General features: G+C 38.9%; 1 protein-coding gene across 1 annotated transcript in view; it reads left to right on the top strand.

Moving 5' to 3' along the window:
• The window catches only part of ncam1a (neural cell adhesion molecule 1a), a 77,494-nt gene that overhangs the window by 41,456 nt on the left and 9,750 nt on the right, over positions 1-26,288 (top strand). The window contains exons 14-19 of the mRNA XM_070917725.1: positions 158-283; positions 2,675-2,689; positions 4,561-4,608; positions 6,928-6,930; positions 11,696-11,820; positions 12,601-12,781. Coding sequence (XP_070773826.1) covers positions 158-283; positions 2,675-2,689; positions 4,561-4,608; positions 6,928-6,930; positions 11,696-11,820; positions 12,601-12,781 — 498 coding nt within the window. The remainder of the gene's footprint in view (positions 1-157; positions 284-2,674; positions 2,690-4,560; positions 4,609-6,927; positions 6,931-11,695; positions 11,821-12,600; positions 12,782-26,288) is intronic.

Genomic DNA, 26,288 nt, shown 5'->3' on the forward strand with positions numbered 1-26,288 from the left:
AGGAGACTAGGTTTTAATTTAGCCTACACAGTTAACCGTAATAGGTGTTTACGTGTTATCTCACACTCATTGGCACACAAGCATCACATCTTTTGTTCCCTGATTCCTTGTTCACCATTTCTTGGTTCCCGGAATAACACCACCTCGCCTCCAACAGACCTGACCAAGATCACCATCACTGGCCTCATGCCAGAGACCACCTACGAGGTCAAGATGTCCGCCATCAACGGCAAAGGCGAAGGCGAGAGCAGCCCGGCCAGCACTTTCAAGACCGAGCCAGTCCGTAAGTACTGCCCTCACTGCTCGTGTCCCTGCTCCCAGTAAGTGCTTCTCTGACCCCAATGCTTTGAACCTAATGCTGTTGCTCACTCCACCGCCTGCTTATGTCTAGCTGAGCCCAGATGCTTTCACCCCTACACTCCTCTATTCTCACGCCAAGCCCCCAGTGCAGTCCTTTTCCAGCCAGGCCAGAAAGAACGATAATTCACGATGCCACTGCCACTTCATAATCCAACTAGGTTAAAAGTGGTAACTATGCAAAGTATAACCTTTGTATCCTTCATCACTGAACAGTATTATGTGCCCTGTTTCCCCATGAACGACTGCAGTGTGTAAGGCAGACCGTACCTTCTTCCATTTCGCAAAGCCTTGCCTTTTTTCGCCCACAACTGAGGTGATTTAGTGAAAGCCGTCTGGAAAGCACATGTGCATTCTTAAGGCTGATTTATACTTCAGTGTGAAGAAGTGTCAGCTCTGTATTTATAGTACAGTGGCAGCGTGCATTGTTAATATAGCAGCCAGAGGTCAAGCCCTGCTGAAGATTGTTTATATTTCGTGAAGGGAATGGCAGCGCGTGATGAAATGTTGGAAGTGGAGGAAATTTTCTATTGAACTGTGTTTTGAAGGAGGTTTGAGAGGAGAAAGAGTCACCTTAACAGAACAGGGGAGATACAAGGAGACTACATACTTGTCAGGCAGATGAGGGGGGTTTTGACCGTGTCACATTTGTTCGTACACCACCACGACGTTCACACCAGTTTGCTCGATGACTTGCTGTCACCCTCCATTTAAGTTTTTCTTGGTGAATAATCCAGCATCAAATCACAGCTGTGTTAGACATATGGCATCGTCTGCAGCCTTACAGCAGGTGCGCAACACCTGTCATTGCCAATCAGAATATGTCGGATTGACATAAAGTGTGTCAGCTCTGTGTTTATTTATGTGCAATTATGTCAGATAATGCTTTCTCACTGAAGTATAAATTATGCCCAATCATCTCTGATTTGCATTTATCCAGTAAGTGTTTAATATAATACCAAATAATTGCATAGACTTAACTTTTCACATTGTAACACGGTCTCACATACTAAAAACAATCAGTGCGATAATGGAACGTTTTCTTGCTCCATATGTTTGATGGCAGAAGTACGTGATTAGTTCTTGAACGATTATGCTTATAAGGCAGTCACACTCATTAAATCATAAGTCATCAACAAGGCAGCACAAGACAACTTTGAACAATGTGGTAGTATCAAACAGGTGATGATGGGGTGAGACACTTGGGGTGTGAAGGATAATTCTGCTTTATCACAACTTGGGTCTTATTTTTGTGGTTTCTGTTATCATTTTTATTGGTTATAAAAGGTTGTAAACAGTTTAGCAAAAGTATCTTCTTCACCGAAAGTGAGTGCAGCAGAAATGTTGGTAGTAATGCCTCATTGTTCAGGAAATATGTGCATGCACAACTACAGTAAGCACACTGGGACAAAACTGAACTCGAAGGTCAGTCTGTAAAGTCGGATGGATGTTTCTGGTCATTTGACAGTGTTTTCTTGCCCTTTCAGACTGTGTTCCCAATTTACTTGATTATTATTACATGATATTATTACAGATAGAAATTATGACCCAAACCACTAAAATAAAACCCAAATCATAATAAACCAGAATTATCCTTTAATCCGTCTATCCACTGTGGAGCTACTTTACCCGGGTCACAATTAGACAACAACAGAACCTATTTGTCACTCAGCATTTCAAATCAGGGTCATGAATAAATCTTTGTTTTAGTTTGTTCCAGCCTCTATGTCACGCTTCCATCTGTGCTTCATCACCCCTCTGCTTCTGTAGAAACAGCCCTCCTCAGCATCCTCCTTTTTTTTTTTTGCCTGATTTGCTAAAGCTGAGAGAGGCTTTGTCCTACTTCAAGATGTATTTATTAGGTTTACACTAGTCTAACAAGAACTTTTTGTATACTTATATGTATAAATTTGAGGTTGAAAACGTACACTGAGGAATCAGTTTAGATTGTAGGCATGTTGTCATTTAATGTGATATATTACATCAGGGTAGCATTTCTGTGTCCCAGCGTCCTTTTAAGAAATCACTGAATCCTTACAACAACCAAGACAAATTTCTAATTTGGAAGCTAATACCTAGTTACCAGTATTATCAAAGTCAGAGTTATCTGCAGAGCAAAGACAGGCGAGACTTGCTGGAGACAGAAAGTCCAGTGAGACACAGTAGCAGTATGACAGCCAGTTAATGATGTTGCAGGACAGAGTTGCCCTCTTTCATTGTTCATATTTCTCATTGCATTGTCTTTGTTTCTTCTTTTTGTTTTATTGTTGTCTCATCATGGTTTTCCATCTGTTCTGTTTTCCATTGGACTTCTCAGGGTATTCTTTCACAAGTAAGTTTCTTTTCTCCCTGTCTTGTCTGCTTTATTTTCCTCTGTTCTTGTTTCCATCTCCACTGCATTTATTTGCTTTACTTTGACCTTTCTCTCTATATATTACAAAATTGCTTACTCATTATTAAAGAAACATGTTTCAATAATGTAAATGTAGCAAATGGCGTAATCACGTGATGTCTTCCATGGAAAGTTCCACAGAAATCATCACCCAAAACCCCAAAACCTTGAATTTTGTTTTTCCTACCTAAATATCAGAACTCATTTCATTACCTGTATTGATTTTCCTGACGGGAGTCCATTCAGTTACTCTAATATGGTTTCAGGTTTGTTTAGCCGTGTGATCGATTGATTGATTACAGACTTACAGCCTGTAGCAAGTGAATTATTTGTGCTGTCGTTAGTGTTACACTTGCTTCTTTAGTATTGCTTGATCACAATATCTTTCTCTAGTATAAAGTATATTGTACTTCAGTTCAGACAATAAGTGTTAAATCAGGTCTTTGAAGAAGGTCTATTGTCTTCAGAGACAACAAAGAGGAATACAATAGTATTATCATTCGTTAATTTATGTGGAATTGGAATATTTACTTGTGATAATGTTAAAAGCTGGGCAACTTTGCACATAAATGGCCCCGTATGGAAACCTAAGGTTTAAATATTCAGGCCTTCAATTCCCAGAAATCTTTAGAATTCCCATTTGTGCGCACTGTGGGATTTTATTTTCGTATTGTATTGTCATTAGACTTGACGACAATTGTGCCTCAGAGGTCACAAGAATGCATATTAAGAAAGGCTGTAAATAGCTTCCTAGTTTCTGTTGAGGTGCAGGTGGGGAAGAGCTGCAGCTCTCTGTAGACAGAGCATATGCTTACTGTCGCTCAGGAAAAGGTTTTATAAATTGCCAACCCCAATTACTGATTGGTGGTAATCACAACTGTGGTCAATGTATAGCAGGCCACATGGTCTGGATTCAAATCTTCAGTGTTTACATTCACACTGGTATCCAAGAGTCTTTATTCAGGTTTTGGACTAATGAGTTGCATGTTAATGCAATTTCTTGAGACGTTACCTTTGGCATTATCTTGGTTTAAGGAGAATAGTAGTGTGTGTGTGTGTTATGCTTGTAGGTATGTTCAGCTTCAGAAGCGTGTAGGCTAGACTTCTAGAAATCTGACAACTAAAGTAATTGCTAGTTGTTGCTGTAAACAAAACAATGGGTACCAACAAAAGTCAGTTGGCATTGGTACAAAAGGAATGGAAGCTGACACTATACACTCAGTGCTGAACAAATAACAACGCAGCATAGGATGCTCAACAAGTGACTCACAGAAGTCGTATAAGCACTGCAAAATAGTTGAAAGAATGCAGCCATTGTTCTTGTTTCCATTAGAAGTTCCTTTAATGCGTACAGGCATAAGCTCTAAAATTATAAAGAAACCTATTCTGTTTTAACTCGTAAGTTGTCCTAAACATTACAGTGATGATAACTGGCAGACAGTTATGTCAAAGAGTAACCACCTGAGCCCAGCTTAACTGGTGATGTCTTGCAAGGTTGGACTCCCAAGAACACAACTCTGAACTTGGCGTACTCTGTGTTGAGCAAGGCTTTATGTGTGATATGTCTTGGTTCACATGGACATTCCCATCACCCAGGATGTAATACAAAATGCTATAAGATGTCTGTGCTGTTGCCTCACAGCGGTCAGCGCAGTGGATGTAATAACAGATGCTGAAAAACAAGAGGAGTCAGTGTTGCACAGGAATTCCTTATCACCAAGACAGTATAAAAACAAAACTGACCCAGCACTGAGTTGCTCTTGTTTGAGGAGAACTCCAGCTCCTCTCACCATGTTTTCACCATCTTTCAGTTTCATCAGAGATACCACCCCCTATCGCTGCCACCAGTATGGCTCGTAGTGAGTATGCCAGTCGCACAGTGTGCAGTGTGTCTCTGTTCACCTCTTATCTGCTTGGCTTCACAGTTAGCGTAGATGTTCATTTACTTCTGGTGTGGCTCATAGGAGAGTGTAGCCACAGCAAAACAGCAACATGAGTTTGGCAACTTACTGACTTTGCTAACAGTCTTGGATTGTTCTAGATTATGATTTTACTAATATTTATACAGGACATGCAGTGTTGTCCTTCTAACCGCCTGACTGTAGTGTCGTGTATTACATAATTAACACAGGTGGGTCTGTTCATGAAGATTTACATCACAGTACACGTTTAAGTTTGCTGTGAACTGTTCATTTGTGAAAATGCAGATGTCAAAGTGAAAGGTCCTGGTAGAGCAGTGGCTACAGAACTCTGTGCTGACACTACTTTTAGAGATAGTAGGTATCATGTTAACATTTGACCATAAAGTCAATTGTAGACTCATAACATGTTCATGGCACACAGCATTGTGTTATAGTAGGCTCCACACTAACGCCTTACGTCGTGTTTGTGTCATGTAGAATTTATTGTAATTGCCATTTTCTGTCTTGTATTTAAGTGAGCACCATTAATGTCAACATCAAACATTGTGCGATGGCAGGAGTGCTTATAGTCATAACCACTGATTGGTTAGGAAATTGGCTATTCTCCTCAATTTTCTTTGTTTTTCATCTAAATGTTCATTGGTAAGCCATTCTGACAGTCTACCTAGATGCATGCCTGTTAAAAAAATGGAGGTACCACCCTGCAAAAATACTTTTTCATCCACTTCCTACTACCTACCGAACCTGTTTCTGCTCTCTCTGCCAGCTACATATTGTAGTTCTTATCAAAATCACTGTAGTCACTGTAGACTTTGATTTTTCTTGAGAGCCCCTCAATGTTTCTAATCATTGTGTCCCTTCAGCTCAGACACAGTATCAGATCATCTGACATTCATGATAGAGCAGTCCACGTCAGTCTTGAGGATTTGTCTATGCAGACAGTAATACAGAATACACTGAGCCAGACCTGCTTTGCCTGTTTAGAAATCCTACAAAACCATTCAGGTAACAGAGGAGTGACACTGATCAGCAACACTTGCAGCCCCTGCTGATATTTTATCATTATTTTGTGATGAGACAGACAAATTATGACTAATTGCACCTTTGAGCAACTATATCTGACTGCTTTTTGCTTTAATTTGAGGTTTACACACAACCTTAAGTAACATTTGAGGTAACAGTGTGTGAACAAACATGACGTGTGTGTTTGGTTCAAGGTCACTGGAATTATTCTTGTATGTCTATTGTTGCTCCTTTTAATTGAGTTCCATGTCCTGTATTAGAATTGTATGTCCTTGCAGTGTTCCTAACTAAGTCTTTTTCCTTTGAACACACTCTTGATAACATTTGTCAGACACATCCTTGGCTTTACATTAGATTCACGTAGGATGTAGTTGTTCATATATATGCTCCAGCAACATATATGCTCCAGCAACTACTCTGTTTTCTGCAAGTGCATCACTCAGAGCCAAAGTCACAGATGCTTTCATCTGATGCAGACCTTATTTCTCCTGATGTTTCATGTGTTCACACTGTTGTCTGCTGTGTTGTGTATCATATTTAGTTGGCATGGTTTGTAAAGCTGCAGAGTTTCCTCTGTTCTTCTCTTGACCCCGATTTCTTGTTTGTCCCAGGGAAACCAAACAAACTGCTTTGTTTTTCTTTTAGTCTTTAATGGCAGTCGTGGTGTTACAGCCGACCGTACTTCAAATTCAGATTGGGCCTTAATGTTGCTATGTTAAATATTAGAATCAAAGAAAATCTGTCAGAGGAAAAGCTGTTGATTATCTGGATGCATGAGGCAATTGTGGCTGTACAGTTTTGGTTTTATCTTACTGTAAATCTTTATCTTAAAATCAACATCAATGAATTTGTTGTTTTATTTGTTTATCGATATTCTGCATGTTTCCAAAGACCAAAACAAAAAATCTGCAACTGCCTCATATATTCAGCAACATGTTTTTTACATGTATTCAAAAAATCAGTTTATCGATTTATGTATTTCTCTTGGTTGTTTGTGTTCCTTTTGTGTCATGTTGTCTTTAACATTCTTGTTCATTTGTTTATTCTGTTGACATGTTTTCATCATTTCAACAATGTTTTGTATGTTTCCCATGTGCCCCCCCCCCCCAACCTCCTTCCCCCGCCCTCCTTCCCCTATATTTTCCGTTCAACCAATCATGTGCGTGCACATCATGTGACTTTGTCATGTGGCTCTTGCATGGTGCTGATGATGTCGTCTTCGCTGGCCAACAGAAGGTAATTTTTTTTTTGTTTAGTTTGAGATCATTAGATCAACAATGATCATTCAGAAGGCATTTAGTCAAGTAGATTCATAGGCGAGACATGAAAACACTTTCAGATTCATTTGGCCATTTTTCATGCATCTTTAGGCCTGAAAATATGTAGTAAACATTTAGTAAACATGCACTATTTTTATTTTCCAACAGTGTTCCATCATCGCCATTCATTTTAAGACTTTCTCTTCCTTCTAGCCAACTATGATCCTTTTGCCCATTCTCCATTGCAGTCATAAATTAACAATGCAAGACTATTCTCCTCTTAGTGCCTTGTTAAATATGAATTCTATATAGGAAATCTTATATCATAATGTAATAAATACACACCAGGGCCACATTCTTTTGACTGTGGTTAACTGAGCTAGCTTGATGTGATTGTTACTCTTTGACTCCATGTGTTCTGCTTGCATTTACCCCTGCATTAGCATGCGTTTGTCCTTATCCAGATAAGATATCCAGATAAAGACTGCATGTTAATATCAGGTGGAAATGGGGTCTTTGAGGTCTAGTTCTTCAGAGCTGGCTAAGATACATCTGAAGCTAATTGTTACAGCATGTCCTCCAACTCTAATTCAAAGTGAAGTACATCATGAATGAGACTTTTTAATGTTACCCATCCGTGACCTAATTTTCTCATATAGTCGCTCCTTTCCATAGAGGCACCTATAAAACATTCAAGTTGGATGGAGTACTAAACTTTTTTTACTGCAAAGAAAACACGTATACTTTAAAACACACCAAAATACATGTGCATTATAGTTGTAGTAAATTGCAAGGATGCAACATATCCTGCAGATCTAATATAACCAATTTAATTGGGCTCACACATTTCATTCCATGTCTTTTTTAAATCTCAATTTGCATTTACTCTCTCACGTTACTTCAAGCTAAGATTAAGATTTCACATGTCTTAATCAGCCGTAGTGCTGTGCCAGCCAATCATGTCCTTTTCTCTTTATTCAAAACACAGTTATATAAGATTATATGAGATTATGAATGAAGTACTGGATGAGCTCCAAGCACAGCAGGTTTAGTAGTTAAATTTTAATCCAAACACACATTTATTTATCTTTTTCTTGTTTATAGGAATCCTCGATTAGAAATTAAATCAGAAACATGTTGGTTCTAACAGCCCTGCTTTTTTTATTTAAGCTTTAAATTCACTTCTAGGTAGCATTAAACATCTCTAAGAAATCACAGATTTGACTTTGTGAAACCAGCAGACCAGACCAGACCAGACCTTTGTTTTTTTTTAATTGCATTTAAACATCACAGGAGCACCCTCACAAAGTGCCACTGACTGCAATCTGCATCGCACGCAACGTAGTCCTCATACTCACCCACAAAGCTAACTTTTCTTATTTTTCCCCAAATGATCTACTGTAGCTGACAGTGTTTCACTGTTAGGACTCACAGCAGCCCATTGCATTACTGCAGCATGCAAGTTCTGTTTCTTTTTGCATCCTTCTTCTTCTTGTTCTGCTGTTTCCCAAAGAAAAAGTCCTGTCTGCATGTGTCTGTGTCTTTGGTGTCATGTCTTCTTGGTGCTTGTATTTCTACATATACATAAAGAACTTCAAAGAAAAAAGAAAAAGATGCAGCTGAATTACACATGTTACAGTAACATGTATAATTCATTACACTGACCTGATTTGAAGATTTAAATTTGGTCAGTGCGATGCATTGCATTGATAATAGTGATTTATAAAGGCTAATCATTACTGTCACATTCTTTCTTCACTATAATTAATATTAATATTGCCACTAATAGTACTGTTACATGATATTCAGCTTCAAAAATAGTATCAGAACCACAGAAATTGACGTTACAAAACAAAAAATGAAGAAATTCTATATCCAACAGCATGTTTTCAATAACTCTTGTTCAATTCTATCCACTTACCTCTCAATGTACACTGGAAGATGAGGGAGGATGCTGCATTAGGTCGGGCTACATGTGGAGCCACGCCTCCTACATGTGTGTCAGTGTGAGGTCATGGGCAGTGCTCCACATGTTTCCCCTCCGAATGTGTAGCAGCAGCCAACGATTCCAGCCTGCATGGAGAAGCTTCTCATTCTAACCACCCCTTTCTCTGTTTTAGCCTCAGAAAAAAATGACCTAACCCAGAATGATGCTCGCGAATAACAATGCTGAATGTACCAATGTCTACCTGCCACCACGTTACTGCTGCTGTTACTAACTAACACTGTCTGATTCACTTCCAGCATCTGTCATGCTCACGCCAGTCTAGTGGAATGCAGTTTTCAGGCAGTGCGCTCAGATGATTACATACGATCAAGAAAAAGTGCCTTCATGCATATTCATTTAATTAACTACAACCACTAACACTGATTTTTGAAATGTTAAATACTGGCTGTGGAAACAGGAGTTTTTTTGTGTGTTTGAAATGTATGCCAATGTTATGTTTTTCCTTACCAACTCGATGACTTGCCACCAAAGAATCAAATCTGCATCATGTCTTAGATTATGTAGTTTTTCTGCCACGTGCTTCTGGGCTGTTATTATCAGATTGTCGGCACAGGGCAAAGGCTGCAACATCAGGAGGTAGTCAATTTAATAACATAATAACAAGGCTAACTGTATGTAACCAATATGCATATATTTAATGAGTTTGCGTTGTTAGCCTCCTCCCTTACTGCCCGTTACAGACCCGGCATGAGAGTAAAAGCAGAGATCACTGCACATGCACACAAAACACCTCAGCCTTCCCTCCCATAAGATTATGTATACATTATTAAAAGTAATAGAGTAACACGTCCAGTCAAGGCCTACAGGCTCATTATCCAGCGACACAGCAGTCATTACTCAGGAGGACAAAGCAGAAGCCGCTGGTTCTGAGGCAGCTACACCGCCTTCTGTCCCTTAAAGCTGCCCTCAAACGGATATTCCACTCAAAATGTGTCTTTGATGATCAAATGCTCTCTCACTGCAGGCTTGAAAAGTGAGTTTATGTTGGTTCCAACAGGTCCTCTGAACTCAATGACAAAATACATTTTCATTTCCTTTAAAAAAAATACCCATTTGAGCGTTTTATGATGTTATACCCCTATGAGCAGGTAACATTGTTTGTCAGTGCCTTCAAAAATTATTCATTTGACTGTTTCCTGATCTGACACATGGTTAAAGTTTGGTTTGGTTTAGGCACAAAAACTACTTGGGTAGAGTTAAGGAAAGATCGTGGTTTGGGCTAAAAATATCTACTTTGGGGAAAGATTGTGGTCATGGTTAAGAAAAGAATATGAAAAGAAATCTACAATGACTGTTGGTAAGAAACAGGCAACAAACAGCGGTCTCCTGTGTCAAAGTCCGTCACTTTGTGACCCATTCATCAACCCCGACCTCCTCCTTAAGAGGTTTTGAGGCACTACAACAATGTCACACTATTTCCACCTTTGCTTCTTACAGACAAGACTCATTATTCACACGGCCTCTAAAGGTCCTTGTCAGAGAAACATAACATAAATCATGTATAAGCATTAGAATATACGACTGATGCTCTCTTTTTTGTTTTTTTTTTGTTTGTTTTTTTTTGTGAGGACAGTCACAAGTATCAAAATGTCCACAGAAACTTGTTCAAATCAAACTTCTCCTGCAGCATAATCGACTCTGCTGTCCATCCACTTGTGTAAAATGTTCCAAACACTAATGGTTTTGCAAACAGTATATCTTGATACACAACTTCCATCTTAATCCTCAAAACTATAAAAGTTTAACACCCACTTTTCAGGTCTGCAGGTGGTGAGAGTTTGATAATCAGATGATAGATGGAGGAGTGCCACGCCAACCGAACTTAATGTAGATTGCTTTATTTTTAAACTAAGCTGTTAAGGGGTGAGAACACCAAAGTCGTTGAGCTTTCCCTGGTTGAACATTGGGTTCGATGCTCCATGCTAACCCTTTAACACACACTATGTAATGGGACTCATTATATTTCATGTCCTATAGATAAGGCTTAATATATTTAAAAAATGACACCGTAAACTAATACTTAATGTAACACCAACTCTAAACCATGTCACACTGTAGAGTGTGTGTGACAAGGCTCATCTGGAGCTGCCCCTCATCACATTTCATTTCACCATTCTCTTACATAAACTAGTAAAATGTGGCCGCATTTCTTTTAAGCTCATTTCCATTTTCCTGTATCGCTCGCTTCAGTTCATATTATCTTGCTTTTGACATAATCTTAGTGGCTTGAGATTCCTCAAAGGTGTGTTACTGTAATATGCTGTCATGGTGTCAGTCAAGGTATGGTTGCGTGGAGCACTGCAGCCAATGATCTGCAGGGATTTTAAGATTTTATTGGCTGTGTTCTCATCCTTATACAGTTTAGTAGGGCAATGCAACAGCACAACAACCCTCTGTGTTACTTCGGGCCAACAAAAGGCTTAATCACACTGTGATTACTACCTCCACATCTGCAACGTCCTCTGATTGCGATGCTTGTTACGTTTGAGAAGAGAGGGCGCAAAAAAAAAGCATGTTAAAACAATATAGACTGAACTAGCAATCAACTCCAACAGTCGAACTTGCAGTCAATTTAAGTTTTAGCTCAGCTGACCTTCAGGACACAAGCACACTGAAACACAGTAGGAAGGTTAGAAGCACAGTAGGTAACTTGTGTTTAGAGACTAAGGATGGTGTTGATGCAACAACCAAATTCATGTCAACTAATTATAATCCCTTGGTTTGTCCTGTGTAGGGGAACCCAGTGCCCCCAAACTAGAAGTCAAGGTCCAAAGCAGGGGCAATATATTTAAGGTCAACTGGATCAAGCAGGACGATGGCGGTTCTCCCATTAAACACTACCTGATCAAATACAAGGCTGTGAGTATACTGGGCAAGGAGGTAACTTGGTACCACTTTGCTGTTTTTATTTTTTTCAATTCTTGCAATGGTTTCATAATAATTGATAAGGAACAGTGCTTGGAAATGTTCACAAAACAAGCTGGAAGCAGGAATAAACTTCTAGCTTCACAGCTACCAAGTACATTAAGCATCCTTTTCATCCATTTGTACCTTCTAAATTATAATTATGTTCCCCTATTGACAAACTTGTACTTTTTAACAACGGTATAATCATTGAGATGAGTGTTTGGGTTTTTTTCTTCAAGCAATTTGGAATAAACAGTTAATTGGGGACAGGATAGACAGACTAACCAAGACCTGTGTTGCCCCCAAGAAGCTTCACCAATTTAGATTTAAAGAAATCATTTTATAGTTAAATTGAACCCTCTCTAACTCGATACCTAATATTTTTCAACAACAACCAACATTTGCCAAATTCATGATTTTACTCTTGGGGCTATATAATTATTGTTATTATTAAGTTCTATGTGAATTATTTTCTATTCCGCATGTTTTTGTCTTGTGCTGAAAAGTTCCTTTGGGTCAAGATAACGTCTGGTGAAACAAATGGAACTGAAAAATGTGCTGTAAACCCTTAAACAATGCACTCCTTTTATCTTGTGCACAGTGACCCGCTTGAGAATGGGATCATTCTCAAATGATCTAAAATGACCCTTTCCTCTGTGGCTGTGTAGGGTGACCACAATCTCACTTGGTTACCCAGTTTTGAATATTGTTCCCTCTACATTCCTTTCTCAGAAGCATGTATCTGATTGGAAACCAGAGACCCGCGTTCCCCAGGGCAGTGAGTATGTGATGCTGAGCGGACTGGAGTGGAATACAGAGTATGAGGTCCAAGTGGTGGCAGAGAATCAGCAGGGCAAGTCGCAGCCTGGCATCTATTCCTTCAGAACAGCTACAGAGCCCACTACCATCCCAGGTACTATTCCCATCATCCCACCCAGAGCATCCACACACACCAGCCACAGTGCACAAAGGCTTCCACCGTGACCAATGAATGCTCTATTACTCGGATCCTTGACTTATTCAAAGCTTGCTGGCTGTAGGGTCTGACGTGAGTCATCTGTCTCTGTCTGCTGGATGGGGGAGGTGTTTTGTTTTTCACTGCCCTTATTAGTGCAGCTGGTAACAAGTGAAGTGAGCACAAACTCTCAAATGCATACAAGGTGTTGTACTCATGAATAATCAGAAGAATATATTCCTCCACCTTGAAAGTATTACACTATGAATTGGATGTGATATTATTATATCATGAAATGTTTAACTGATGGTTTAGAAAAGTGTTGAAGGTTAGATTAAGTTTAGGTTCAGGGAACTAACTAACTAAAACATTGGGAACGGCTGCGTTTACATGCAGACCACTTATAATAGATGAATTATGAGGGGGAGTAATTTCAACTTAACATGACAGTTGTTTTTTATACAACTGCAGGATTGTTGTTCTTGTTTCCAGAGCTATTTGACATCCCTCTACAATAGTTTACAATAAGAGGGTTTCTCCGCAGTACTGAATAGAAATATGAGATGTTTTTTGTAGACTAAACAGCTTTCATAAATGACAAAACAGTTGTAGAGACTGAACATTAAAACCAGGATCAGAATCAACTTTATGCAATGCTCTTTGTGCCTCAGTAGCTCTTAATATACATAAACACAATGTCAAGAGGAAGATACACGTACTGTAGGTGTGTAGCTAAACAAAGACGACAAAGCTATCTGCTCAGGTGATAGAGTGCCATGCGTGTCTCACAAGTTGATGAAATGTCAAGCTTTCATGTCAGTAAAAATACACAAGTTGTGACTTGGGTCATCTGAAGTTTATTTTCCTTTTACCCCTGGCCTGTACTCTCTTTCTTTCTACTGTTAATGCCAAACTACTGCTTGTTTCCAGTCATGTCTCCTCCCCCTAATCCTTTCCTCTTGGAGAAGTTCATCTCTCTGTTTTTTCATGCACCTTATTTGCATTTTAAAACATTGTGCTCGCTTCACAAAATTTTAGAGGGCAGGCTGAAAAAAGAGCAACAATAACTATTGAATCCATACGAAGAGCAGAAGCATACTCACGCACTGTTTTTTTTTTTGGGGGGGGGGGGGTTTCTCCTCCTTGATGCTGTGCTGCCACAGATAAAACGTGGCATCATGGTATTCCACTCTCCTGGTCTTCAGTAGCTCCTATAAGGCAGCTGTTACTGCTCAAGCTCAGTTAACAATAAAGTCGGACCAGATATCAGTCAGACCCAGAGCGTTTTGTCCAGTTAATACCAAATACTTCTCTGCCCAGGTGGTCACGGTCAGCCTTCGCTCTGTTGTTGTGTTGTGTGTAAGGTGCACATTTTAACTTGGGCTGCCTCCCCACTGCACTATACCTGAGCTATAAAACAGGTGAAACTGCTCATCCACCTATCATTTTATCTTCTATTGAAAATTAACTATTCTCTCTGCATCATCTTGTCGTTCTTCCATCCTCCCCTTTAGTTTCAGGGTTTTGTTGCCTGTCCTTTATTTCCCTCACAAAAGAGATCTTGATTGCTTCAACCATTGTTTCCTTTCAACTGTCTGGTGGACATCAAGGAATCTGATAAAAAATGACACAAAAATTACAAACTAGATTAGAAGTAAATAATTTGTCTCTCGCATGTCAGGCTTATGAGAGATGAGACACATTTATGATTTAATCATTATCGATTAGCTTTGGGAATACATAATAATTACCACAATCTCATGCCTTCAAAGTAATGCCCCGTGATATTCTAGATACAATGTGTTATTGTTATTTTAGTGTCCCAGCACACCAGAAAACCAGGAAACCATTTCCTGGAGGTGGTGGACAGATTTCAAAATGAACATTTCAGAATAGCTCATAAGTGCTTATAATTAGTTTAATAAATATGTATGTTTCCTGGTAAAACTTACAATACATTCTCAATATTCTAATGATGCCCCTAAATCCCTAAACTAATGCGCAGCTGAAGGTGGTCCACAACAAATGCACTTTTGTTTTTAAAAAAGTACATCTGCAGTAAGAGCCACAGGCCAGGTGGTAAAGACAGAAAGTGCAAACTTTGGCTTTGTTTTTTTTCACGAGATTTGCTGACAATAAGAAACATCTAAATAACAGCAGCTCAGTCCTTTAAACAATGTTATAAGCCTCAGGAAGGTTTGAGATAAGTATTTTTTTCCTTCTCCCAGTGTAGATAGACCAATTAGTAGGAAAGTATCCCCCACTGGCTTCCCACCAGTGAACATGCTGTGGTGGGCAAAAGCTTTGTCCTGGAAAAAAATAATACATACTTCAAATACATTCCCAATAGCTCCTATCCCAATATGTCCTCCCTGTGTACCAGTCGCAGTAGTATATATATATATATATATATATATATATATATAATTAATTTGGGGGAAACTTCTAAGCAATTAACCAAAAAATGACATTCTGGCTAAAAAAAGAAAAGTTCTGATAGGGTTCTTTTTTATTCTACTTTATATTTCACTATTCTGTCCCTGTTTTACTCATCATATTTTTTTCTTCGCTCTCTCATTATTCATATTACAAACTCTCCCATAGGCTTTTTTCCACATTCTCCCTTATTTTTATTCTCTTTATCAGCCCCTATCTTTCTCTTCCACTGCCAGATTTAGTGGGTCTCACAGTTCATGGTCCTTGCCTGACCTGAATATACAGTGTGTGGCCTAGTTAGGTGGGGACGCAGCCCTAACAGTCTTTGCATGGTGCCACGTCCAACTGGATTAATTGTGTCTGTTCTTTACTGGAGACTCTAAAAGGCAACAGCTGCCGGTGCATGGCACATAAAGAAACCAGTTATTTTCTTTTTCATGCGCTTGCTGGGCAACAGCCATATAGCAGTGGGAGGTTTGGATCACTTATAATACTACAAGAGCAGAAGTTCATACGGGCTTCATCCAAGTCAGTCCCACTTTAATTCCCATAATTACTTCCATTAAATTTTCTGTTTTGGAATGTTTAGTGTTATTTCCAAGTTCCTGCTTTTTTTTTTTCTTTTACTTCAAGACACGTGGGAAATCACTGAGGTTTATTTTTAGCTACAACATCTGCATTTAATTTTTAGTAGGTTTCGCAGCTGTTCTTGGTAATGCTGGCTTAAAACAGCTGCTCTTTTTATACTTAGATACTGGCTCTATGCGCTTAATTGGCACGGTTAGGCATTGCAATGCCGGGTTGATCCAAAGTTGAGTTTAAATCTGTTTAAATTTGTTTTATTTTTTTTATTTTTCAAACACATGCTCAGAAAGCAGTCACACACACACACAATGCCACAAAAACATATTGACCAAAGTGATTTGAGTGTATTTTAGATTGAACGATCTCAGTGTTAAGCTACCTTCTTCTTTGGAAAAATGACCTGTTCAGTCTGTTGTGTCAAAAAAAAAACCTTTATATAATTTGGCTTGTGTAATTGCTGTTCTCTGCAGGTACAGCTGGGCTGCATTTGCATGCCACAGACTCAGAAGGCAAAATGCCGCCCAGCTGTGGAGAGATAAAACATCATCATAATTCTGCCAAATAATGCCAAAAAATAATCTTTGTAAATTTGCTAATACGGACACAAAGTGGCAGGAGTTCACAACTGATCCATCCAAATCTCCCCAGCTAAGGTTGACATCAGAGTAAAACAAAAAAACAGCTATTAACTTTTGCAGTTTTGATAACATGAGATCACCCATTCATCCATGTCATAGACTTGACTTTCATAACCAGCTTCTGTTTTGGATGTGTGGTTTTGCATGGGCCATTCTCCCTGCTGTGGCCAGTGGTGTAATGGTAGCTGAAGAAGTGGCTCGACTGTGAAGTGAAGACTGTCCAGTCCTCTCCTGTCCGTCTTCATGTCAAAATAATGTTTCCTTTTTATTCAACACAAAAGAGCTGCCACGTTTGTTTAACAAAACTCTGTTCATGTCTTGACCTGATGGTCTCTGCTCTTTTGTTACACCTGTAATATGTGTATCTTTTAGGAGACGATGCTTTTCCATCATTGTCTCCTGGAAATGTCATTTATATTCCACTAAATTGCAACAGCAAATGTGTTTTGAAGGAAACATAAAGTCATCTGGATTACTGTCTGAGCAGCATAATGAGGAAATGTTTCTATTAAATGTATCTACAAAGATGCAAAATGTCAATCATAGTGCTAGTTAACCTAGTGTTGTGATTTCTGTATGGTGCTGCTGCTTTTGCACAGCAAGTCAGCAGCTGATCTGATGCTGCAGCAGCAAACGAATCCAGCATCACTACTTTAAAGGCTTAGAAGGGAGCTGCTGATTGGATATTGAAATAATTGTTTTTGTTGTCAGTCAATGAGCCGGCCTTTGGCTCACGCTTCCAAAGACAGACGTAACAAAATCTAATTTCTCCATTAATGACCTAATGGGTGAATTAATGAGGCTTTTGGATCAGGTTTACACATCAGTGGCTACTAAGCATATACTTGCATTTACCTCACGTTACACCACTGGCCATCACGAATGAGAGATAATAGCCTGACTCTTGTGGATGTGTTCTCGCATCCAGGTTGTCATCTATCTTATCCTAAACTCTGCTACTGATCTGCACCATGGCTGATTAAAACCTCTCCTTGTTTATACTGAACCTTAAAGCGCTGAGGTTGGACTGTAGTGCGTTTGAAATGTCTTCCTTTCTGTTGTCATTCCCCATTACCTTCATTTCTGTGACCTTCCACCCATGCCTGCCATGAACCATGTGTCATTTGCCGTGCTACTAACATGCTATGACTTTTTTTTACTTTGATCCTCTAACTTAGACTTCCTTTTTTCCCCCTCAATTCAGTCTCTAATAACCTTTCAGACTTGTATTTCTGCATTTCTGACCTTATTTTTCTATCTCTCTCCCTCTTTTCCCTCTTTCTCTCCTGCTTCCCTTTTCTCCGTGTCCTTTTCCTGTCTTCATGTGTGATCTTCTTGGGCACCTATGGACCATGACATTGCCATACACACAAATTTCTTTCTCTGTTTTTGCTTTTATTGTGTTTTTTTTTCTTGTCACTCTTTACTGCTATGATTATCACTCAAACAAACTGTGGATATTAAAACTTATTTTTGTCATCTGTGGTTGATCAATAACCTCAGCTACCCTCGGTTGCCGATGTGTGACGTACAGTCTGGCAGCTCTCCTGCTGTCCGTGCTGACTGTGCTCTGGCTCTCATAAACTGATTTCGTTCAAGGAGAAAGAGGATAGTCTGAGCCTTTGAAATCTTTGGGCCCTGACTCCTTTGCTTTCTATGCCTTTTGACCCTTGTGCAGCCACACACAAGATAAAAAAAAAAAAGATGAAGAGTCAAGACATTGGTTTCATGACGTTATTACAGGGTGCTCAGTACTTGCATCATTCTCAATTTTTGGGGATTTAGATTCTGTTAATATTTTGTTTTTATCATCTGTTTTCATGTTGTATATGAATAGATTCAGAAAGGGAAGATTTTAGAGGGATTGGTCAATGTTACAAGTTGGACTTGGGTGCTCTATTGAGATGCAATGTAGACAAAGCGTTGCTGCTTTGTTTTAGCGACGATTAGTAACACATTCATAATGCCTTAATGTGATCTTAAGAGGGGTGATAAACAGAATAATTATCTTACACTGACTGATTATGTGTCTACAATGTGCTAACCAGAAATGGCAATTGTAAAGAGACTTTTATTTTGGAATTTATTGCCTAAACAGACACATCATTCCACTGTTACGTCACAAATGACATAAAAGCATGAACACTGCATGAAAGCTGACACAAGGCATGAGCCAGTATTCATGAATGTGCTATGCAGCTGCTTTGAAGCTCCCCAGTCAAGCATTATGAATGTGTTAACCAGGTGAAGAGTACAAATGCTGTGCCTAATTTCTGTTTTTGGATACAAGCTTGAAATGTCCTGCCGTGAAAACGAGGAAAGATAACATTTGCAGAAACATTTAATATTGGTTTTGGTCAGAGTATTCATTTCCAAGACAATTTATTACTTCTCTACATTATATTATGCTCACTTTCAAACATATTATTATTATGTAACCGCCTTGTCAGGAGAGGACAGAGAGTTGTGCAGAAAAAACTAATCATGTTTTGTGACAAAGTGTACATACTCTTTACAAACTGACCTTCAAAAAATTCAAGAAATCAGCTGTTTTTTTGACTGTTCATGTTCTCTTTTTACCTGAAAGCAGAGAAATGTCTAAAAAAAAAAAAAAACATAAATGCAACAGCTGGTAAACACTAAAAATTTAATTTTCAATAATGTGAAATTATTCTATTCTCTGAGACATTTTTGTAAGTACATATCAGTGTATTTCCATGTAACCATTGTAGGGTTGAAATAAATTGTGTTTCTTTTTCTTTCATGAAAGTAATGGCTTTCTGAAGCTTTAGCAACTAAACATACTAAGATGTGTGACACAGTGCTGACCTGTACTGACTGTTCAAGGCCTGGATTGTGAAGCTGATTTTAGCCCTTTTTTTCCCTCTGGAGCTTTAACAAAATGTCTGTATTCTGCATTCAGTTCAGTGTTGCATTACACCACACACGACTGTTAAACCCAGATGTTGAAAGATTAGAAGCCTGGCTATAGCCTAATTGAAGAAGATACAGTATGCATTTTGAACAAAAACTGAACAAATGGTAAACAGTACGTACTGTATAGAGGCTTTGCAATTGTACATGTCACGTTTTTGTCAAACTAAAACTAGAAACTTTAATTCCACATCAGCTTCTGTTACTCAATTTTACTTTTTTAAAAGAGGGTTTCTTTTCATAAAAAAAAAACAACAACATGGTTTTCTGTCCATCTTCTTGTGAACACTTAAGTTTAACATATGACAATTATGTGTTTGTTAGCAACAAAAGCAACTTCAGCTGCTATTGAGCCTCATGGGAGCTGTAGTTCAGTTGATAAGGTGGAGTTGTTACCAAATTTAGGTCACTGTTAAGTTGTCACATCCATAGCAGTATGATGTCTATTTCAAAACATTCAGAGATGTATCTTTACTTAGCTTTGATAGCTAGCTAACTATCCAGCAGCCTAATAGAGCAGAAAAAGAAATATGCAACTAGCTAAACATTAGAACAAATGATATGTGCCGTGACACATGACAGTGATGGCAGATTTTGGTTATAGCTAGCTAACAAGCTAACATGTTCTAAGCATGAAATCAATGTCTTCAGTGTTCAGTCAGAAACAACACAGAAATTGAATTACTATAAATGCTATTGCAACAAGTCCTCCAAACCGAACGACAAACTACGTTGTTTGTAATTGCCTTCCGAAATTACCCATATGAGTATATCAGTCCTCTAAGTTCAAATCTCTGCAGTACATACATACGTTTAGTGGCTCTGTGGCAGGCTAGTTCCGCCTTTGCTACTGACAGACGGGTCGAAACTCCCACGTTGTCTGTTAAATATGAACATAAGTCATTTTAGGCATTTGATCAAATGACTGATTCTGTTGTTTTTCTTGCGACAGTCCTGCTATTGAGGTAGCCAAGCAATACATTTCGAAATTCAAAAAGCTCTTCTTTAACACAGGAAACCAAGAGCTACAGATCTAAAAGATGGCCATCAGAGTGTGCGTTACTCAAAGTCCTCTATACGGTTTCCATTTGTTCAAACATTTGTTCCACACTCTGCTCTACAACTCATTAAAGTCCTGAGTCATGAGAGGTGAGAGGATGCAATGCATAAATTAAGAGATTAGAATCACCTACAGCCATGATCGACAACAATTCAATGTGAGAGAATTAATAAAGCATTGATACATTTTCAGTAATCAGACAGATGTGAATGGTGATTGTTTTCTCAGTCTTGGTAATGAAAACATTGGAGAGTCTGCATTTTGGTGACCAGCGGCCAACTTTTTCTTTCGAGAGCAAAGACATTCAGACATTTACCTGAATTTTCACCTGAATTTGACCTAAAGTACTCCAAATGACCTGGTCCAGATGGGTTGGTGTTCATGAGAAGAGTCATATATGAAAAAAAAAACACTCTTGTAGTATGCGTACATTTTTGCCATCCGCTCTCTTTTGTACTCAGCATGGTGTTGAAATACGGAAAATATAAAATCATATACTATTTTCCAAAAAGAGAGTATTTGTGTTGTCAGTTGCCTATCAAAGATGGTCTCATGAGTTTTTGAGTGCTTAAACACAGACCATGCCATGTACTCGACTGCCCACTTGAAAAAGAGAAACTCACAAGGTTCCATTTGAAGCAGCGTTGGTCTGCAGCAAAGAGCACTTCAATTCCAAACAAGAAAATGTCAAAGGTTTTTCCATCCTTTTGGATTTGTAACCTTTGAAGGGGGCTTTGGAGGGAACGCTAAGGTGAATGTAGCTCAAGAGGCTCTCTGCCTGTAACTTAGGATGTAGAAGCGCCATAAAACTTGCTTGCTTGCGTCGACCTTATACGCTTGAAGGTAGAAAATCATTGATATGTGGTAAGAAGACTTATATTGGCAAAGGGAAAAAAATACCTGTAGATATTTTTTTTTGTCCTATTGGTAGTTTCCTTTGGGCAGTTCTCATCTCTGTTGGCCTCCTGGGCTTCCTTCCCTCCTGGATTGGGATCTAAAATGAGACCTGAACACTTTATTATCCCCGGCACTGCTGTTTAATCTCAACTAAGTTCTGTCACAAGGATAATAAGAGCTTACGACACCCTTGAGGTGTTCTTTGTCACTTGTTGGTCTCTCCTGTTGTTCATCAGTGCCTACTGAGTAATGATAGTGCTGATCAGTGCTGAGTGATTTTCATTTTTGATAATCAGGATCTTCATCTAAGTGTGTGCATCAGACTTGCATTGCATATAAAGAGAATATTTCTCTTCCCTGAAGCAAATGGTGCAGTCGCCCGCTGCATACAGACTACAGCAAGAGCTGCTGTTATTGTCCAGGAATTTCAGATTCACTCTCTTTGCGTAGCCTAAAACATTTCCTCTGTGTGTTAACTTGATGTGGTTAATGAGATGTTTCTATGGATAGAAGTTAAAATCAAATCAGCAGATTTGTGTAGGAAATGAAGCGACAAGTTGTATTTACTCCCCATGAAATGTTCCTCCACAGTTTCTCATGTCTTTTATCATCTTAACTGTCATTTTCCCCAACTTTTTTTATATTACAGATGAGTACACGTTGTTTTTGTTTTGTAATCAATAATTTCATATTCTAATTATGACTGAAGAATTTTGTATTAAGCAACATCAACAATTAGAAAACCTACAATTATCATCTCTGTTCAACAATATTGTCACTGTATTAAATTAGATATATTATAAATTAAACCTTTTTCTCACTGATTCCTCTACTTCATGAAAATGAGTCAGCAATTCGTATTTCAAGCCAATATACACATCAGTTTGTAAAGCCTGTTGCCGCGCTAGTAACTGAAATCTTCATTTAAATGCTTGAAATCCCATCCAGCCACACAGCTCCTTCCTGCATGACGAGTTTCCAAAGATCTTAATCAGTCAGAGGGAGAGTCAGTTGTCAGCATCACTCTGCTTCCTTGTGCCCAAAAAGAAAACAGAATCTAAGGTTCATGATATTTTAATGGGGGTGCAGTGCCACACTGTGGAGGATACAAACATGGGAATAACTGAAGAAACTTTATTGAGCCAAATAAGGTCAATGCAATACCCAAAGACAGAAGAGAACAGAAGAACAAAATGAAAACAAACAAAGGAAATAAACAGTTGATTTAAAGATTTTCAGCTAACTAGAATATAGATTACAACACATTTACATTATTACTCACTATTAGTTTGAAATTGTTGTATAGTTAATGACCTCTTAAAACTCTTGATTCCCTCCTTTAATTTGGAAAATGGGTATTTTCCCACACTTATTTGCTTGCACCAATTTATAAACTCCATTAAAATTGTAAATCTGTAAATTTCAAGTCATCATGTTGTTGTTATCTGTATATTTTTATCCTTCATCCAGTTAATACGACATCGGGTTGAAATGAAACCACTGTCTGGACTGGACCATGGAAGTAGCTGAAGATGTTTTCCCTACTTCAGAGACTTTATCAGTGGCTGGCTCTTGGCGAATCCTGTCAGGGTTACTAATACCATCTTTAAGAGTCCTTAAGGTCACATGTGTGCAGTCATGTGAGAGTCATCAAAGAACTAGGGTGTGTCACAGTTTTATAAGACATAATTATACAGAGCAGATTTTAAGTATGTAGTGTTTTCAAATGGGATGATGAGTGTCCTCATAGAAGTCAGTATGCATACTAAAACATGCTTGATTTTTTTGAGTGTGCTGTTGATGTACACTATTTTCCATAATGCTGTGCAGACAGGAAATGGAGAAGCTACTCACAGCCACACGTGATTAGAACAATTTGCTGGTTTGGATGAGATGGCTCAGGGGTGATCATGGAAAACCAAAACAAATCATAGCTCAATGTCTGTCCGTCTGTCAGCGCTCGTATTCCATCATTTCCTGTTAGCACACTTTTACACTGGTATACTAACCTCAAAAACATAATGACTATTAGTGTATTGTACATAGTTTGTGCAATTAGTGTAGTATAGAATTGGGACCCAACAGTAGGGATCTGGTTCAGATGTACTGATGGTTACGCCTTTTAGAGCGTGGTGGTCGTAACCCAGGCGATGCCTCCGACTGTTAGGCAGCCTGCTGGATGTGTTGGAGATTTGCAGAGTAGATGGGTGGTGTTTCAGTCCCCCTCCTCTGTTCAGTGACGGTTGATCAAGTTTGACATTAATGGCTTTGCACCTCAGTCAAACCATGTGTACTCTCTGTTTAGGACATGTGCGTTTGCCCCTCTACAACATGTTGTGACATGCATTCGGGCGTTTTTGGTCTCTGCTATGTACAGATCTGTACAATCGTCACTGCTTCAGTGCATACAGACTGTTGTGTTGACGTTTCAATGTGTGGTGAAATAAACATTCCTCCACAGCACATCTTTAACTCTATTTCTACAGTCTAATGAACATAGTTTCATTTAGATTTGACCATGTTGTTTATGGCATGCCATAGATGTGTTTTACATAATTTTATTGGCATTTCCCACAAATTCAGCCTGAAACATTTGGTATCTTTAGACTCTTCTGGATTTTATAAGAATTAAAATACATTTCTGTGTGTTTAAACATGCTTTACGACATGAGTTTGTAAAGAAAGCGTTCAAGAGGTTGAATAAAAAAGTCGTTTGCATTCTGTTTAAATTATGCAGCCCAATCAGTAGCCACTATTTAAATGCATCTTCCAGTGCTATAATGATATGTAAATTAACTGCCGATATAAAGCTTTTTCATCAGTGTACCAGTGCACAAGTCTGGCAGATTGTCTATGCTGGACAGTGACCAGTTATTGATTTCTCAGGAATTTGTGGTTTTCAGTGAAATTGAGGCTTATCACATGCAGTCTGTTATCAGCAGTCCTCTGGGGAACTGGCTCAGTACTGTACCTGACAAGCCTGTAAAGAGAAATGTTTGTGTAGTCCATCCTGACAGGTAGATTTGTGGTTTCTCCCTCAGTGAGAGCACTCGGTGAGAAAACCCCCCACGGCACTGAATACATGCCACGATGCCATGATTTATTGTGCCTGTTAAAATGCAAATGAAGCAATGGGCAGAGGAAAAACAAGTGTTGTCTGCAACACTGTAGTCACCTATACGTACACAGAGCTGTGGTATGCCCCTGCCATTTTGATCACAGCCATCAGAGAAAACTAAGGATTGCATACGACTGTGCAGCCAAGGAGAGGAAGATAGTGAATATAAATAAAATGTCTAGATTGACACGGGCTGTGCTTTCACTTGAAAATGTATCTGTCATACAAGTGCAGTCAACACAAACTTAACATGTTAAAGAGGCGGAAAAAAAGATTTAAAAAGAAACGTTATCAATCATTGCAAAGCCTGGCTGTCTGTTTTAAAAATCACAGGAGTGCAAATCATTGAAGACCAAACGTCTACAGCATTCTTAAGTCGGCTATTTTGAAGTCTGTATTTTAAGACTGAATATGTGTCAACAAGACTGTCCCATTTCAAAAGCCCAGAAAAATGTGGCCATCATTTGCACTTATTCGTGTCAGTTACTTGTGTAATGGTGCGTTCAGGGCAGTGCTTGTCAACTCGTAAAATCTGGACATTTTACATGTCAATGGTAAATATGTCACATAAACTAGACCAAAGTAATTGCAGGATGTAAATAATGGAAGCCAGGGTTAAACTTAGCAGCCTGGACATGTTAGCCTCACATGTCTATAGCCTCACTAACCTATTTAAGAGAGATTTTAATGAAAAGTCTTCATGTCTCATTGGGTTCTGGCATGGTAGGGCTATTAAGAAATATTCCTTTATAAAAACAGGCAAAGCGCTTGTGATTATTTGACATGTTTGATAACTAACTAGAGATGATTTAAGGCAATCTGGGGGGATAATAGACTGTACACTAACATATTTGTGTGTAGAGGTGTGGATCCTCCAAGAAGTATTCTTGGGCAAGACACTGAACGTCACATTGGTCCCTCGCATGGTAGCGAATGTGAGAGGAAAATTGTAAAGCGCTTCGGATAAAAGCTCTATAGAGCTACCATTGATTATGAGGGGACATTTTAAAGCCGGCTCTGCATCCGGTTCCACCTTCGTGTCCTTTCATGGGACAACATCAAGGTGTCCACTTTGAAAAGCATACCGCCCACCACCACTCAAACACTCAAAAGGCACCTGGCAGCACAATGTGGGTAAGTTGAGAAAGATTCAACTTTATGCAAATGTCCTCTGACGCACAGAAGCAACAACCTGGTGACAACCAATCACGTTCATTTTGATTCCCTCATGAAACAGAAATTATTGTTTTCTACTCCACTCAACTAAAAAAGTACTTCAAACATGATGATTGTCGTGGTCAATGGTTTCCCAACTCTGTATATAACTTAAATGAGTTCCAGGGTCTTGAATAAGGAAAAAGGTTGCGTCATTGACGGTACATTGGCAATTTAAAAAAAGTAACTACCCAATCAGAGCTAAGTATGTAAATGACATGCTCAGTGCAGACATGCCCGCAAGCTTCAGACTGATTGTGTATAACCATATTCGTCAGGGTGATTGATTATTTACATTTTAGGATCCATGCACATCCACTGTGAGTCAGTAAGTACATATTATACCACAAATGGTAAGTAGCTTGTGTTTTGTCCCCGTGAAGTGAAAGTCTCGCCCCATTTTGAAATTTTTTAGACAGACTCTTGTCAGCATGATTTTTCCAAAGGTGAATGGAGAACAAGTAAAACCATGGAGTGCACACTGTCCTATGCAGCTTCATTGACATTGACATGTGTTGACGTCCACTGATGGCATCAACAAATTTTGACGTTCTTGTTTCAAAATTGGGCCGAGTGTTATTT

Source organism: Enoplosus armatus, chromosome 13 (genome assembly GCF_043641665.1).
Source record: "Enoplosus armatus isolate fEnoArm2 chromosome 13, fEnoArm2.hap1, whole genome shotgun sequence".
Lineage (NCBI taxonomy): Eukaryota > Metazoa > Chordata > Actinopteri > Centrarchiformes > Enoplosidae > Enoplosus > Enoplosus armatus.